Source organism: Columba livia, chromosome 1, assembly GCF_036013475.1.
Source record: "Columba livia isolate bColLiv1 breed racing homer chromosome 1, bColLiv1.pat.W.v2, whole genome shotgun sequence".
NCBI lineage: Eukaryota > Metazoa > Chordata > Aves > Columbiformes > Columbidae > Columba > Columba livia.
This window is the reverse complement of record NC_088602.1, coordinates 122,597,374-122,615,284: the sequence shown is the minus strand read 5'-3', so window position 1 is coordinate 122,615,284 and position 17,911 is coordinate 122,597,374. Positions and strand designations below refer to the sequence as shown.

General features: G+C 40.8%; 2 protein-coding genes and 1 long non-coding RNA gene across 10 annotated transcripts in view; 1 reads left to right on the top strand and 2 right to left on the bottom strand.

Annotated features, from left to right (window-relative positions):
- ZNF654 (zinc finger protein 654) overlaps positions 1–7,582 on the bottom strand; it is a 38,913-nt gene extending 31,331 nt beyond the window's left edge. The window contains exon 1 of one of the 2 annotated variants that reach the window (XM_065076305.1): positions 7,381–7,582. In XM_065076305.1, the coding sequence (XP_064932377.1) occupies positions 7,381–7,512 (132 nt within the window). In that variant the 5' untranslated portion in view covers positions 7,513–7,582. Of the gene's footprint in view, positions 1–7,158; positions 7,292–7,380 lie in introns of those variants that run through there. The other variant, XM_065076312.1, reaches the window with a different exon arrangement.
- A 231-nt stretch (positions 7,583–7,813) lies between these two features.
- CGGBP1 (CGG triplet repeat binding protein 1) lies at positions 7,814–15,470 on the top strand. 7 transcript variants are annotated; one of them, XM_065076363.1, is made up of 4 exons: positions 8,101–8,224; positions 9,175–9,260; positions 9,389–9,571; positions 10,819–15,470. In XM_065076363.1, the coding sequence occupies exon 4, from the start codon at positions 10,848–10,850 to the stop codon at positions 11,349–11,351; it is 504 nt and encodes a 167-aa protein (XP_064932435.1). In that variant the 5' UTR covers positions 8,101–8,224; positions 9,175–9,260; positions 9,389–9,571; positions 10,819–10,847; the 3' UTR covers positions 11,352–15,470. The 7 variants fall into 7 exon arrangements, with proteins under 7 accessions (XP_064932456.1, XP_064932451.1, XP_064932427.1 ...); XM_065076360.1 differs by lacking the exon at positions 9,175–9,260 and having other exon boundaries at positions 8,088–8,224; XM_065076371.1 differs by lacking the exon at positions 9,389–9,571.
- Positions 15,471–16,817: 1,347 nt separating this feature from the next.
- Positions 16,818–17,911, bottom strand: part of LOC135580544 (uncharacterized) — a 31,386-nt gene continuing 30,292 nt past the window's right edge. The window contains exon 4 of the long non-coding RNA XR_010475309.1: positions 16,818–17,323. This is a non-coding gene — a long non-coding RNA (uncharacterized LOC135580544). The remainder of the gene's footprint in view (positions 17,324–17,911) is intronic.

Below are 17,911 nucleotides of genomic sequence, written 5' to 3'. Positions count from 1 at the left end.
CTATAAGAAGTTTCTAAGCACACAGCTAAAGCAGCTAACTCAGAAAATAACAAGGTAGTAATTAAAAGACCTGTATTCATGTGAAAAATAATTATTCACGGAACATTATGTTCTAACAGATTAAATATACACATTATTTTAAGTAATTAAATAAATATATAAAGTGATTTGACTATATTCCAAACACTTAAGAGAAATAACATTGCAAAAAAACCTAGATTTGCAAATACATAGGACACAAGAAACAAATGTTTCATGCAGTGCTAGGCCCTGAAGTTGCTAGAGGTTTTCCTGTCCCACTCCACAACAAAAACAAAAAAACTAAAAAGAAACAAATCCCACCAATTTTGTCACAACTATGATTTTAAATGAAGTTACTCCCATAACCTTATGTGAGATAACAGTAAAGGAAGTCACCACAGGATTAAAATGACAACAGTACTTTTGTGCCCAGCTTTCAGAAAAAGAAAGCTAGTTGGCAAATATAATGGCTGTCACAGAACAGAACAAACCAAAAAGGATTTAAAATGCCAAGTAAAAAAGGGGCCTGTTCAGCAGAAGAACCAGAGCAGCATGGATACCAAAGTTTGCTTCTAGCAGAGAACTTGAGTAACACTAAAATTAGTCTAACTGGAAACATCAGAAGAAATAATCACACCTTTTTTTACTGTCTTTTTAACATTTTTAGTTGATGATGAACATTTTGTTCTGGTTCTGCATACAAAAAAGGTAAATGTCCTTACAAAAAAAGGATTCAATGATCCAAATAGAGAGAAGAAAAGGTCTTAAGATTTAAAATAACATAAACAATTACTTAGTAGATGCGAGTTTTAAATGTTTTTATATGGTGCAACTAAGGATGTATGCAATGGTTTAACTGCAATTCACATGCGAATATTACATAAGGAGTAACCAAACATAATCACACTTCTGGCAAAAGAAAAAACATCACACAGCAACAGCATGACACATCCTATGAGACAAGTTTCTGCCAAAGCTCTACCCTTAAAGCTAAGTGTTTCCCCCACCCTTAATCACCAAGATCTCACCCATTTCCTCAGCCTGTTTGAGGCAAGAACAACATCTAAGACTGGGTTCCATATATCCATTACATTTAGCTACCCAAAGAACCAGCTTCCATACATATTTGCAGTCTGCTGCTTGCACAACAATGAAAACTATATACTAATCCTAGAAAAGCATTTTCGGCTACTGTAGTAAATGTACCTGTGTAAGGTTTTATGACTGAAAGATAAATATTTATATTGAAAAGAAGGAATAGTCCTTCTCACCTTTTGATTAGCTCCCCCTCAGAGTAAAAGTCAACAAATTTAAAGAATTATCTTGATCATACATGGAAGAGAGAACTGACAATCCTGTCAACACACATATGAATTTATATGCCCAGATCACCAGTGATATAAGTAAAACATAACTTAAGATGTGTTAAAAGTACAAATACTTCTTTCCTTCATCTGAACAATTGGTACCCAAAAGGACTTAACTTTCTGATTCTTGCATTATATACTGCCATAAGCGTGCCTTTTCTAATTTGAAAAAGCCCACGCAGCAAGGCTATCAGACAGACTATGCTACAGAATCATCATTCAATGGAGATCCTTCTTTTTAGGTATAAAAGCCTGCAGCTCCTTTATAAGTTAGAATCTTGATATATTTTTTTCCATCAAAATTCAAACGCTTCTTTTCAAACAAAAGTTAAACTTCGAGACAAGGTGTTAAAAACAGGAGAAGCATAAATACCAAGAAGTTTGAGAGTGCAAAATGAGAAGTTCCACAGAAGGAGAAAAATGTTACAAAAATAAAGTATACAATGTATTTGTACATTTGTGCAATGGTTCCTTTTTTAAAATACTAACTCCTTAATTGGACTTCCAAAACACGGAGATAATTTCTCAGGGACAGCAGGCACGAATGCTGAAGAGAAGCCCATACTAAGAGAAAAGCGAGTATGTGAATAAGACTTTATAATGTTAATTGATAAGGGCATTGAAGACTGACTCCTTCAGCCTACCGATCTGCAAATGAAGAGGTTGCAAATCAACTACTGTTGTGAACTCTCCCAATTCTGCGAACAGCCTAATGTGCTACTTATCCCAGAACCCAGCCTTGCATGACAGTGGCTTTTCAGGAAAAGAAAGAGTGTCACCAGCTCACCCCAGACACCCTGCTTTGGGGACAGGTAATCTGCAACAGAAGGGAACGCTCACACTTGGCAGTGAGCGTGACCTGGTGCTTGCCACAGTTGTTTTGCAAGGATTTCCTTTTAAACCTGTACTTTACTTAGATCTCAAGCAGCACAATATTAAACTGCTAATCAGCAAATTGAACATGCTTGTTTTCACCAGCCAAGCATGGAAAAAAGACCCAGTAAATAGAGAACACAATGAAAGGTTAATTTCTAAATTTAAGCCTTTCCAAGTAGCTACAGCATTCTTTGATACGGAGGTAAATTTACTTACTGCAAGGTATGGTTTGCCCTTTACATGTTTTCACATAACTAGCAATGTCACACATTTAAAAACCTGAAAAACGCCAGTCAAATAAATAACACATGACTTTCAACAGTACTCTCAAAATCTGAGTCATTAACATATATAAAGCTTTTTTTTTTTGGATGCTAAAAAACAAAACAAAACAAACAAACACGCTAAAACACCACAAATCATTACAAGAGAAAATACGGGGTTAAAAATAACAAGCTATACCTTCTCAGATAAATAAGCTTCAAAGACATTGAAGAGATCACTTTCTGTTACTAGTACTCATGTGAGCAACATTTCAGTGGCTAAATTTTAATATGGTGTATGAAGATCAAATATGGATCCCAAAGGTCAAAAGAGTAGTAAAATGAAATTCTGGTATAACCAAAAGGGGTTTTTGTGGGTTTTGTTTGTTTGTTGGTGGTGTTGTTTTAGTTTTGTTTGTTGGGTTTTTTTTTTAACAAAATATAAAGGCAACTTAACAATTATTGACTTGAAGTTCACAGTAAGAGTCAAAAGCAAGTACTTTCAAATTTAAGCATGTCACAAAAGGTGTGAAAATGTATTAATCTCAAAATCAGAAGAACAAACACTCAAAGACATACATTTTTGTACCTCCATCCTTACAGAGCAAGACAGACAACAGTTGAGTCATACATCCCCGTATTTGTTTTTTGTATACTAAAATAAATCCAGGAAATACTATCTTCTCTAGTGTGTTACTAAATTTTACTTCTTAGCTTTGGAGTATAAACCCAAGAATTATTTTTCTAGCAGTGACTCAAGATACCACCTATTAATGCAAGCCAACTAGGTAATCCTTATTTTAGGAAGTCAGATCATACTGGAAAGCCATAAGCTGATGCCACGGCAAGAGCAGATTGAGTAGTATTTACCCTTCATGTTATTACCTTGTTACTTTAGATCGGACTCACCTTGTGTTTATTTCAGTCAGTAACGAACAATGTAAAATAACATCTAGTACAGTTATGCAGCCATGTGGACAACTACAGAAATGCTAGGCGTAACTTGTAACATTTTGATAAAACTTAATGTTATGACAAAAGATTCTGAAGAGAAAATGCAATTTCAAGCTAGTTGATAAAACTATATCCACCTCATGTGCAACAAAGTAAGCTATATACATTTGCCAGCTCACTGATAAGGTCTGTTTTTAAATCAAGTAAATTTAGAAATTCATCCTTCTAATTATAAAAGTATTTCCTCTACCCTCATACCAAAAAGAAACCATTTTCTCTGCCCTTCATCATTTGTATTTCACTAACACAAGAACCTCAATAACTCTAGACTTCAAGGAATCTCATGAAAGAATTTCAAATTCCACATATAGTATAACAAATTGAAATTCATGAAGCTCTTTCAAATGTTTAGACTGAGGGGGTTTCTGCTAGGTACCATCTTTCAAATTTCCTCAAAGCTACAAAGTAGTTACAAGACACCTTGTTCTTTCACTTGTAAAAGCTGGGAACAGCAGACTTGCTCTTCCCAACATATAAGTGGTTTCAATAGACAGCGAACTTCACAAATAGGAAGAAATGCCAGGTCACCAATTTTTAGAAAGTAACATAGAAACTTCTGGCGAGATGCATCAGCTGGACACTTAGCTTCCAATGGCCTCTTAATTCTCAAGCACAGAAATTTTGATTTTTGTTTTCCATATGTCTTCAATCTCAAATAACCACCTAAGAAAGCATTTTATTCCACTTCGTTTTGGAAGATTCAGACTGTAATGACTCTGTATGACCATGAACACCTACAACAGAAAAACAGATCCCAGAAACTACACATGGGTTTAGAGACTCCACATTCCAACTTCATCTTGCATTATTAGATCATGATTACACATATATTTAAAGAAAATGCTCTGAAAATCCAGTCATCTTTTGTAACTGTTACTTAATCTACTTTCTGAAAGTTAAGTTCAGGTGCAATACTCCAGGCCTCAAGAGTCTCAAACCTGACTGTTTACAGCAATGTTCTACCTTTCTAACGTATTTCAAGAATGATGCTTTTGAAAGTCTAAGCCACTCTCTTACTCCATAAGATCAGTCAAGAGGTCTTTCCTTCTATCTATGGAAAATGGCTCTACAAAAAGAAAAGGCTTTAACCCTTGCTTCATTTTTCCTGGAGCTCTTGCTGAGATATGTGAATTGTGTGCATCTTCACACAGTATAACTACAAGCAATCTAAACAATATTCTTTTTGGCTGACATGAAGCTTCATCACTGTGATCAAAGCACAGCCATATATTTTAATAGTTTGCTATTCTGCAAAATAAAAATGTTTCTTCTGGGTAGTTCAAGCTCATGGTATTATCACTAAGCAACTATTTCTACAACTGCTGTTCAACTTTTGACATGGGAACAGGAACACAGAAGGCAAACTAGGACATTTAGAAGTGTCAAATAACCATTAAGAAAAGTAAAATCATGTTACCAGTGTGAAGTGGAATGAGGTGGAGAGGCCTGATCTGCACAACAGCCAAATATGACTTTCAGAAGATCTGGATAGAAAAGTACAAAGCAAGAGGCTCTGACAAAAACGAGAGCCAAAGGGAAAAATCGCACTAAAAAAAAAGACATATCTTTGGGAAAAAAACAAACAAACAAACAAACAAACAAAAAACAAGCCCAAACAAACAAACACACCCCCCCACACACAACTAAATAACTAAATCTTATAAAGTGATACAGTATTTAAATGAGAAGTTTTTATTTTTTACAAGTGTGACAAGAAAGACATAACCTAAACTTCATGATACTTTCTGAAGAATAAATATAAATATGCTTCATCACTTACTAATATGCTGAGGGCCTACCAGTCCTCTGGATATACAGGTACATACAGACCAGTATAATTACACCACTGTCAACCTCATGAGGGTAAATGAGCTAATGTGGAGCACGCACAACCTCATCTGTTGTCAAACCATGAACGTCACAAAGCCACAAGCTTTTCAAGCTAGTACACTACACCAGTTAGGATCTTGTATTTATACAGTTAAATCAGTAGAAGAATCCATTACTATAAAACATGCTTAAACAAAACACAGAAGACTGTATTTTGAGTTAGCACATGACTGCTGATCACACTAGACCAAATTTAAACAAAAAAAATTAATCGCTGGAGACGAAGTATTAAAATATTAACTTGCTTCCATCAGGAGATTATTTAAACTGTGCATCGTTAAAAAGAAAATTTAAGAGAAGAAAGAGAGCCCTCTCTCTATCAGAACGCTGGCCGCTAATGTGAAGAGTTCATAAACTCAAAGCAAAACAAAGTAAGGGAGAAGGCTTGGCAATCTTTCTACACAAAAGAAACTGCAGAAGTCAAGGTCAAATGATTTAGATATTCTACCATTACCGACAGTGCTACAATTATTTTATATGAAAATTCCTTCCCTCATCTTGTCCTCTTCTGTTCCCTACCAATTCCTAGCTTTGTCTGAGCAATAGGATCTGCATTAGTTTATGAAGTGATCACCCTGTTCACACTTCCTCCTTAACAAAATGAATTCAACACACAGTAAATGTAGCAAGAAAAATTTAAGATAAATCTCTCAGTCTTTGACAGAAGCAAATGACTTTTCAACCTGCCAACTTAAACAGATATGGCTGTGATTTCTTAAAATTATAGTCTACGTTACACTACAAAAAACATTCACTTCACCCTTTACTGACCTCACAATTTTTCCACACTTACTAAGCTCAGAGAAATCACTAAACAGAAGAAAATATAAAAGGAGCGATAAAACCCAAAAGCAACTTGTGGACTTATTGAGCAGTATACTACTCAAGATAATTTTAAGCACATATTACAGTAAATAACATTTCCAATAGATGTTTTGTGGAATGTTAGAACAGGAAGAACAAAAAAAAAAAAAAAAAAGAACAGAAAAACACATTTATTTAATATTCTGTAGTGAGTTAAGTAGCCAAGAAGTAGATGAAATTAAGTAACTCCATACCAATATCCTCTGAACTGTGTTTCTCCAAAGAAGTAGTGTGGCTGAAATATACCCAGCATAACCAATGTTTCATCAACACCTGCTGATGAAAGCAACTAGGAAAAGCAACCTGTTGTTCCTTGTTACTTTGCAAGGCATACATAGAGACGGCAAAGAGCACAAGAATTCCGGGCCCGCATGAAGAAACGCTGCGTTCCAAAGAAGAAAAAAAAAACCACTCTGGTCTAATTTAGCCACGGTTATGGGAACTGTTTCCGAGGCTCTTCCTCCTTCCCTCCGCCACCCACCCAACTCCCCAGCCCAGGCGAAGCCACCCGGAGTTGTTTTGCCCGCAGCACCGCACGTGTCCCAGTTGGCCGGGCCCAGAAGCGAGTCCCAGCAGTGGCGGGGGCTCCGCCACCCTCACATGTCTCCGGCTCTTCCTCGCCCCCTCCCGTCCCGCTCCCCGCGCCGGGAGGTGCCTTCCCTGCCCTTCCCCTCCGCAAGTGCCCCTGCCAGCCCCAGCCCGGCCCCGCGCCACCGGGCCGGGGGCACTCGGGGCCAGCACCCCGGCCGCCCCCCTGCGGAAGAACAGGCGTCGCCTCCGTTCTCCTTCTTCGCCACAAGACCCGGGAGCGGAGCGGGCCGGGCCCCTTCGCCACTAACCCCCAGCCCTGCCTCGGCACTGACCCCAGCCCGTCGGGGAGCGGCTCGACCCCCGCCCGGCGGAGAGCTGAGGGGCAGCGGACGCGGCGCCGGCTCCGGCCGCAGCCCCACAGCAGTCCCGGCCCCACGGCATCCCACTGCTCCGCCAGCCCGAGGGGTCGAGGGAACCCGATCCCCGCCGCACCCCAAACCCGCCCGCGGGGGGGAGGGGCGAGGAGCGGGCCGGGGGGGCGGGGCGGCACTCACCTGGCAGAAGCGGCGGCAGTAATACTGGCTGTTGAGAAGGGCCGGCAGGCCGGCGAGGGGGCCCGGCGTCACCAGCGCCTCCAGCTCCTCGCTGAGCCGCTCCGACTCCTGATCGCTCTCGTCTTCCGCCATGCTGCTCCGGCCGCCCTGCGCGTACCGAGCACCCCCCTGCCCCCGCCCCGCCACGCCGGAAGGGGCGCCCCCCGCCGCGCTGCCTCACGTCCGGCCACGCCCACCCGCCGCGCGCCTATTGGGCCAGCTGCCGTGCCGATCAACGGCGGACGACGAGAGAACTCGCTGATGACCTCTGACCTCTAGCTCCTCCCTTTCAGCCGGCCCCGCCGAAACGTCCTTCGATTGGAGCAAAAGTCTCTTCGTTACTTTGTCCCCCTCTTGCCATTGGCTGCTCATCCCGTCTGTTACACCGTCCTCCGCAGCCTCCTGCCGACGACTGGCCAAAGCCCTCGTCTGCTAGACGCCACCGTCTCACTTGCGCACTCTGACTGGCCTGAGCATGCCTCCATCAAGGCGCTTACACCCGCCCCTCACTTCTAATAGGGCAAAAGTACCGCCCATCTGATCGCTGCTTTGCCAAAGGAAACCAATCACCGAAGGGTTTCTCCCCCTCGGCCGCCGTGTGGCTCCGGGCAAGAGGCGGGCGGTCGCGGCGGTTGCTAGGCGGGTTGCTAGGTCCCGCCTCCCGCTGCCGCCAGGGTGGGTAGGTCCGTCTGGCTGCGGCGCGGCGCTGGCTGTGCGGCGCGGGGCCCAGCGGAGGAGCGGCGGCAGCGGCCCCGGCCCCGCGGTGCCGCCGGCTGGGCGTGGGGAGGCCGCGCGGCCGCAGCGGGTAACGGCGCCCGGCAGGGGGCGGGCGGGGTCGGCGGGTGCAACGCGGCGGGCGGCGCTGCCTCGGCGGGGCCGGCCCGGGGCCGCGCTCCGCCGCCTCTGGGGTCCCGGGGCTGGTCGGCGACAGAAGGGGAGGGAGCGGCGGCGGCCGCCAGCGCTTGCGGAGGCGGCGGCGCCTCCCGGCTCTGCCATGGAAACACCCGCCGTGCCGGGCGGGGGAAGGAACGGGGCGGGGCCGGGGCGGGAGGGGCCGCACCTGTCTGCTGCTGCCGCCGCTGGCGGGGGCGTGAGTCTTGGGGTGCTAACGCCGCCGGGGCCGGGCCATACCCAGCCCCCCAGGGCGGGGAAGGGACAGGAGACAGGCGTCCGACGGGCGCCGCCGCTCCGCAGGGGCCCTCAGGGGTTAAATGGCGCCGGTGACTAATCCCCGGGGGATATGAACGCACCGAGTTCTGGCTCCCGCTCGCAGCGCGGGGAGCAGCGGGACACAGCCGGCGGTTGGGAGTCCCGACCTGTTTTCCTCCTCACCCGAAATGCCCCTTGGGCTCGCCGGGAGCTCCCGGGCACGCGCCGCGGTGCTGTCTCCGGTGACAGTTTTTGGCTCCCGGCGCCGCGGAAGCGCCTCCTCCCCGTGGAAGTGTCACGGAGGGTCACAGGTCGCGGTTCTGTCCCGACGGGCCTTGTCTGCAACGCACACCTTCCCCTGCGCTTGGGAGCCCAGAAGCGGTTAAGGCGCTTAGTGGGTATCAAAGAATCCGTGCCGAAACTGGAAGCAAAAATACTCACCAAAAATCCTGTGTTTCAGGCATTGTACTGCTCACAGGATTCCTACAGATCTTGATAAAGCCTGAGTGCAAACACCTAGTTTGGCAGAAGATTTATTTTGACATTGCAGAAGCCAAAGCAACAAGTTTACACTAAGTCAAAGACTTGTTTTCCACTTGATTCCAGGAAACAGTTACTTTGGAAACTCACAGGGATAAATTGCGTAAAGAAATCAAAAGAAGATTGTTTATCTTAGTCTATAGTGTTGTGTAGTAAGTATCAGTCACAACTTACTGTTCTGTAAAGTAGCAGATAGTGAAAAACAAAACAAACCCCAAAAACTAGGAAATTAGCTAATAGCAAGATCTTTGTCTCCTTTTTTCTTTTTCTTCCCCAAAAGGCTGACATCCTTAGTGTAGCCATTGTTTCAGAAAAAAGGACAATTCTGAAGACTGAATTCTCTGTTCTTTTACTCCGGTACTAGAGCAAGCAAAAGGAATTGTGGACAGCAGAAATTCCATTCAGTCCTTAGAGCTGGACAAGCTCAACTTACACTTAGTTTGGAAATCCTGGTGTTTTAAAGGTGAATCTTTTAAAATGTTGCAACAATAAACTCTCAATGTGTAACGAAATAAGTACAGAGAATAATACATCTAGAGGTATTCTGATCTCTCAGTCTGCCTTGTAAGCAAAGGCAATACACATTTTTTCAAAGCTGTTTATACTCATAAGTAAATGCCCCAGCAACCCAGCAAAGTATTTGCCAATATATATATTTTTACTAAACATCTATTGCCCTTTTTTAGATAAGGAAGTGGGTAATTAGTGTAATGAATGGTCATTTTGCTCAGAAAACCTCAAGCCAGAACAGAGCTGTTTCTTCAGCTTTACTTTGAAAAGTACTTACATTATCTTGGCTGAGATTTACAGCAGCTACTCTATTTCTCAGTAACAAAAAAAAAAAAAGAAATAAGTTCTTGATTTTATTATACTTGACTAGGTATACTTGCCTGCCTTGGTAACAGCATAATTTAGAGTGATGTTAGAAAGTGTCCAGCTCTTGTTGTTATCAGTTACCTTCCTCAGAGAAGTTGTCATCCTTGAAAATACAGGTTCTTGTTCTGCATTGAAATTTATGGGATTTTCTGTTCATATTAGGCTGCTCCACCAGTCTTTAGTTTCCATGACAGAATGATTTGCCTTTGGCTCTGAGTTAAGGATCAATCTAATAGTTGTGGTTTGAGCTGGGGCAAAAGGCAGGGGTGTTCCAAATAAGTGCTGACAAAGCTCAGGTTTTTTGTTTGTTTTGTTTGAGGTTTTTGCGTATGTTTTTGTTTTACTGGCTTTTGAAAGTGACAGTAATGGCCTTTTTGCCTGATATTTGGACAACTAAGTTTTTGTAACGGAACTAATACATATTTTCAGGAAGTAAACAGCAAAATACCAATTCAACATAAATAAGAAACTGTCAAATATGTTGAAAACAGTAAGAAGAAAGGACCCTTTACCCTAAAGAGTAAAGGATAAAAGCTCTTCAAGAAAAAGCAAAAAACCTTTCTGTTTGACTTTCAGTGATAAACAGATCAAGTTCTGAGGGTTCTGTTGAACTTTGTAATTGTAGAAAGTATTTTACCTTGACCCATGAGGAATTTTGGTCTCCTAAGTTCTTTTGACTTCAAGATGAAGAACCTTTCAATAATAGTTTCACACATGTCTCACATGTAATTATCTTTTAGATGTCAATAAGGGCTACACTGGATATTGAACAGACTGCATCTAGAACTGTTTGATTAAAATCAATAGCACGTTTTAACAGTAATTTTTTTTCAGCTTTCAGGTAAAGTTTATTGAAGGCAACAATGGAACGATTTGGAGTGAAGTCTGCTCCATCACGCAACCGCTCGAAGACTGCTTTGTATGTAACTCCTCAGGATCGCGTAACGGAGTTTGGCAGCGAGCTGCACGAAGACGGAGGAAAACTCTTCTGTACCTCCTGCAACGTGGTTCTGAATCACGTTCGCAAGTCTGCGATCAATGACCACCTCAAGTCTAAAACACACACAAAGCGAAAGGCAGAGTTTGAAGAACAGAACGTCAGGAAGAAGCAAAGGACTCTGACTGCCTCCCTGCAGTGCAACAGCACTGCCCAGACCGAGAAAACCAGCGTCATCCAGGACTTTGTGAAAATGTGCCTGGAAGCCAATATTCCACTTGAGAAGGCCGATCATCCATCTGTGCGAGCCTTCCTGTCCCGCTATGTCAAGAATGGCAGCTCAATACCTAAGTCAGACCAGCTAAGGAAAGCATACCTGCCTGATGGGTATGACAATGAGAACCAACTCATCAACACTGAAGACCGTTGAGAAGAAAACTGTTTTCATTATTGTTGTGAAGTTTTACATATTGATGGTGTGGTTTATTTTTATATTCATGCATATATACAGTGTTACATATTGGTTTTACAAGCTATTTTGTATTATTGTAGAAACGACAATCTATTTGTGAACTTAATGGTATGCCACAGACTGTTGCTAACCCTGCTGTGGACTTCAGAGCTACACTGATGTAGAACTCATGATGAATGTAGGGAATATACCTGGCATACACCTTATCTGTGCTCAGTCCAGCTGTAACTGATGCTAAGAAAAAGGCACTTGGATGGAGGACCTCACCTAAACTGTGCATCTAAACGTATGAAGAAGACGATGCGATAGGGATTGTAATCACATCAGTGGATTGTTTTGTCCAGTATCCTGCCCATGAGTGACCAAGAAGAAGTGCTGCACATTTGAAATGCAAGAAGCTGTAGAGTGGTTAGTTAAAGTATAACTACTCTGCTGGAGGAGGATTATTGCAAATTCATACTCAAGTTTGGTTTACATTCTACAACAAGAATCATTTTTCTTGGAGTATATTCTCTTATTCTATTTGGTGCTACTGTGGATGTATTCATTATCTAGCTTGAGTAGCCAGTGTCTTGTATTTAATTCCGCTATTCTCAAAAAGCTCTGCAGGTTTATCGTGCTCATTTTTTTTTTTAAATCACCATTTCGTTGTCTTGGTTTAGCATGTCCCCTTCAGTTTCAGTGCCAATCTTTGAAAGCTGAGTAGACAAACTGGTAACTGAGTGTGGTTTGAAGTGCAGCTGCTGGCAAGTGAAACTTATACTGGACCAAGAACTTAGTAGAGAGGATCAATGCCTTTTTCATATTAGCAGGACGAAGTATACTAAATCTAAATTGGGGATGTGGGAGGCACTAAATTGCAGAGTTGAGAAAGCTTTTTTTACAGTGCACAGGAGAAGAGGCTCCTCCATCTTTCCTTGAAGGTTCTCTACATCTCTGGCCTTAGTCAAAGGGAGTAAAGTGATTAAAATAGTTCTCAAAATAGTTACTGCACAGGCTATCCAGTACCTGTAAGCGCAAACAGGAAAGCGTGTATACTTTGAAGTTATACTGGAATTACAGACCTGGACTGTGTTTCTTTGCCAAGGCCACATCTATTGGAATGGGAAAAAATAAAATGGGAAATTGAAGAATTTCAATAATGTCACCCTCTCCAAAATCTAGTAAACTATTACTGAGCTATTCTGTATTATTATGCCAAATAGTCCACTGGATGTAAGTGCTCTATAAGGTTTTTGAATGCAATGAGGGAGCGTTGTGCAAAGTGCTGGAATACAACCAAATTCTGCCTGCTCTAGGTTTCCTTGAGATGCTCTGGGCTCAGGGAGACACCAAGCATCTTCTCACAGCACAGAAATCCTCCACTCAGTGGGTACAATGGTCTAAGGGTGCTTTAACTCCCTCAGGTGGAGACAGTTCTTTTCAGCTTCTTTTCCCCAGCAGAGTTTCACAGTATCTGTTTCTCAATATTTCTTTTATTCCAGATACTTGCAGCAATACTAAGTAATTGCTAAAAAGAGACAAAATAACCTGCCTCTTTTGTTTCCTATATTTTTCTAGAGCAGTCTCTTTCGCTGGATTGAGAGAGACTTACATACTTAGTAACAACTTGCGTTTTTTGTGCAATTAGCTTCTGCAAAAAGGCACTTGTGTTACATTATAAGCATGTCTTGTAGCCTTCTGCTATGAGACCTGTTGGAGTAAATGGACAAAGCTGAAAAGCAGGAGGCTGCCGGTCCATGTGTACTCAATACACTGCTGCACCTTTGGTCCCTGTTGAAGCTAGCGGGAAATCCTGTCAATGATGCCGGTTGCTAGTTTAGAACTTCAGACAGAAATAACGGTAGTAAGATTTTTCTCTAATCCTAGATATCAAAATATGCCTTCCAACATACTGTTTGCTGTTGCACAAGCTTGAGTTTAGCTTAAGATCATGAACTGCCTTGGGCTAGAACTGTTTTATAAATCTTCTTAAGCCAAGTGAAAGGTACACTGCCAATAGCCTTTTCTGTCCTGACAGTGATTGAAAGTGGTTTTTTACAGCTGTCGTTTTGTTACAGTGAAACAACATCCTTGCTCTGTTTTGTTTTTTTTTTTTTTTTTTAAACTTATGTATACTATCTTAGAATTGAAGCAAAGAGAAAACAATGGAGTATTGTGAAAACAGGCTTCCGTTAATCAAAAGCATCTAGAGAAAATTGTATGATTAAAAGGTATGAATTTGGGCTGTTAGCTCAGTTCTTGCTGACATGGGGTTTTACGGGCTGAACCCCATAACCATTTTATATAGGATTCAATGCTGTATGTTTTTCCCTTGACTGGCAAACTGACAGACATTTTGCAGAGCTTAATGGTAAATAGGCTCTTGCACAACTGAAAAAAAAAAAAGAAACCAACCAACCAAGTTACTTCTGCTTATATGGTTTAACATAAAAATAAAAGTTAGCAACATAAACAGTTTTTGTTAAAAAAAGAAAATCAGTCATTTTCAATATGGCAAAGCTACATCAGAACACTCAGTTTCTCAAAAGCTTACTCTACTTATAAAGCAAGCTGTGTACAGAGCCTCAATTTACAGAATCAATGCAATTCTGTAAGTATTTTCAGTAATTATTCTAGTATCAATTTATCTTTTATGCTGAATTACTGCAGAGGGTCTGAGCCTGGTGAGGAACCTTATCAGTGTAGCCATAGGCTACCAACTCATAATAATTTGGAAGCAAGAATTGGTCATCAGGATTTTGAACAGAACCGACTTAATTCCAATGCACAGCAATTTGTAGGACACTGGTGTCTAAATAATAGGATATTTTTGTAAAAAAATCAAAGTGACAACATTTTTCAAGCTTTCTGAAAATCAAGATACTGATCAATTGCAAACATTCATAATGGAGAGAAATAATGGAAAACTAAGCACTTCCAGGTAATCTAGAAAGAATAATGAATAAGTAAGTTTATATTCATGGACATAGCCAAGATCATCAACAAAACAGTTACACTTTCTTTAAAAGTAAAAGTGGTTTTCACTCAATCCTGGAACAATCCTTTCAACAACTCAAGTTCAGAGCATAATTTTGCCACTGTGCCTATAATTGGATAAAGCATAACCTCAGTTTAATTGCTTTTGATCTTAGGGAAGATTTACAGCAGAAGATTCCTGGTGTATCTAAACCTAAGTAATAACTAATTCCTAGAACAGAGGCTGATTTTAAGTTTTTTTAACAGTCTCTATGTGGTTTTCCTTTTTTTGTGCAAGAACACTGCATTATTTTTCCATGTATTTCCTGTAAAGAGTCTTCTCAGAAGTAGGGAGGGTGGTAGCAATGTCTGCTTTTCATTTTACTTACATATGTAGGGACAAGCTATAAGTGATACTTTTTTGCCAGGTGGTTTTATTAATACAGATGAAGTTATAAACGTAATATTTAAAAAAAAAAAAAAAAGCATTTCCTTCTCTATGTACTCATATTAGTTTAGCCAACTCACAGCTAAAATTTCTCCAAAGTGCTTTTCTTGGAACAACAGTTCCAAAGAGTAAAATACAAACAGGAACATTTTCTGTTTTGTGACTACTTACATGTACGCACCATGTTAGTTTCAGCTTGCATGTTCTTCAAAAAACATGAGCAAGTTCTAACATTTTTAAGCATTTTGAAGCATGTAATTTGGCAGGTCCCTAGAGGAGGTGAAACATTCACCATAATGAAAAGGAAAGCTGTTTTTCAATTGAGAGAGAAACTTGGTTCCGCAAAGTATGGGATATTCTCATGATAAAAGGACTATTTTTAGCCAGAGCCCCTTTTAGCAATTCTGTTGAGCTGAACAGTGAAATACTCCCTGCTACGTTTTGCAGCAAAATGAGATGCTTTTCAAAGGGAAAAAAAGAAAAAAATATATAAGAGCTGGAAGTTTGTCAAGGATAATCTCTATTTATATTTACCTATAAAGAGAGGCAAGACTCACAGTTGTTGTGTTCACATTTTACTCACTCTTAACTCTGTGTAATTTGAGTGCTTGTTGTCTTTGTACAATTTTAAGATTGTGTCTAACTTTCAAAATAAATTTTTTTTAACAAAGCTTCTCATTGTAAAAATACTATTAGAGTTTAGTCTCTTTTGGGTTCCTGGAGATGCTGTGTTTTTCATTTGTTGGTAAAGATGTTTTGCTGATGGTAAGTGGCCACAGAAAAGGTTTCATTTAAACAAGTCATGAATTTAGGATTAAATACTGGAGTGAGGCTGAAAATACCTGGGTCCTGCAGTGCCACAAGATTTTGTGTTAGAACGGTAAGACCAGAGTAAGTGATTTAAGTTTTTATATTAACATATGACTGGAAGAGAAATACTTTACTTTGTAAAGTTTTCACTTGGTGATGGAAAAATGGTCCTTTTTAAAAAAAATTTTAAAAATTATTTTTTCATAGAATTTATGCATGATCTCATATTTTGCCGATAGAGCGGCTAAAGAACGTGGCAGTTCATGTATTTGATAATGTAAGATAGTAGAAATGGATGGTGACCAGAAAAATTTAAGAATGTACATGCTCTTCTATGATGGCTTAAGGTAATATCAAACTATATGTTGAAGCAGCTTTTTAATGTATCTGTTCAATCATACCAAAGTTTGTTTCAGGACTGGTTATACAGAACCCCTGTTTCCTGTCAAGTATGTGACTTTCTTCATTCCATGATTGTGCCTTCTGTTGCAAGTGAACAGCACATGAAATAACGGTTATGCATTTTGACATTTCAGTACGTGTTTTGTAGCTATAGGATCTTGCAGCTGCCTAATGCTTCAGGCCTTTTCAGGAGGGGCTTCTGCAGTGTGGAAGAATCAGGTCTTTCCAAACTATCTGCAAAAAGGTCACAGTTTGATCTCTGTCCCCCTTAGGGACTTCATGGAAATTAAGCAAATAACATCAGCCCATCAAAATTATCAAGTGTAGGTTATACGTTCATTTTCATTAATTCTTATCTGGCTTGACATCTCATGATGGATCAGTGATAAACTTGTGCAACCTCTCAACTCATGCATTTATTAATCATTACTTTCTCATTTTCAGTCATTTTGAGGTCACAGCACGTTAAGATCAAGTTGCTTTTTGTTGTCTTTATACCAAGTGGAAAAGCAGAATAGAAATAAACACACCCTTTTGTAAAGTTTTCTAGTGTGGACAATTCCTCTTTGAAACAGCATTATGTGTACTTGCAAAATCAACATATCAGTAAGGATTTATGTGGAAGCTGATACAGAATCAGGTGAAGTATATATTTAAAATTAATCATTAGGCCATGCTAAATTCTTACAATGGCATCTTATGTGCCTAAGTGAATCACGCTGTTTAACCCATATCTAAGATGCAGTAGGATGAAGTATACATAACTGCTTTTAGGCTACATTTATACTGATAATTAGGTTTGACATTTGTCATTTACATAGGCTGGACAGCAGAGATTAGACAATCTGTGGCAGTTCTGCTTATGTCAGGTAAGGATTTTTTTTTTCTGCTCCATTTCACCCCCATTTCAAGGGGTTTGGAATTCGTGGGTCTTCTGCTGGTAGAGGCCACCTCTTTCATTTTCAAAGGCAGATTGCACATCTCACAAGTAAAAGCACAAGGTGCAGGCTCTGAGATGGGATGCAGAGAGCTACTGCCGCTATCTCTCAGGTTTGACAGAGGGCAGCCTCAAGACCTACTGCTTCTGAAGCCAAATGTTATATATTAAGTATGCTTAGTATAGTTCTAGTCTATAAAATACAAAATTAAGTATAAAATAGAAATTTAAGCAATTGCTGAGTACCTGTTTGAGTCCCTTTGAGTTTAGCTTCTGAGTGTCCCAAGTCTGTGCTCTAGGTTTCAGAAACAAGAAACATTTGAAGATTTAGTGTTGTACAACAACATCTGCTTTGCCAGAAGATTTCTGCTAGACCTGGACAAGAACATAAGGAAGATTACTGGTTTCAGTTGGTATGCAAAGCCCACATTCAGCTGAGCCAAACAAGCACAAGCAATTTAAATGTATACAAATTTTAGATGTATTTAAGTACTTAGCTCTCTCTATGTGTGTCTTCTGTCTAGTGGTGTGCAGGAATGCGAAGTAAAAGCAGAGGACTACTTAAGTGTAGCGAAGTAGCCAGTTCTCTCTTATATGCTTCATAAACACACTAAAATCAGTACACATTCATTAGGACATTTCTACTGTCTCAGTAGAGACTTTTATTTTCTCCTCCCATATGACCCTTCTGTTCAGTAAGAAATATTGTGTCCCTGATGAAAATAAGGAAATCTTCCATTTTCTCCTAACCTATAGAGTAGCTTATAGCAATGCAGTGGAGAGAAGGCATCATTCAGCAGTTCTGTTTGAAGCTGGAGGAAAAATAATTATGAGCTTTAGAGGTTCTTAGGGGGTTTTAGTATATTGGTTTGCCTCAAGTGTTGCTTTTTTTATCTGTCATTCAGTGTATAGAATAGCTCCCAAATTCGGTATTAGATTTCATTGCAGTAAATGAGACCTCCT

Excerpts from the sequence above, each read along its gene's own strand:
- CGGBP1 (XM_065076384.1), top strand. The coding sequence starts at position 10,848 with ATGGAACGATTTGGAGTGAAGTCTGCTCCATCACGCAACCGCTCGAAG.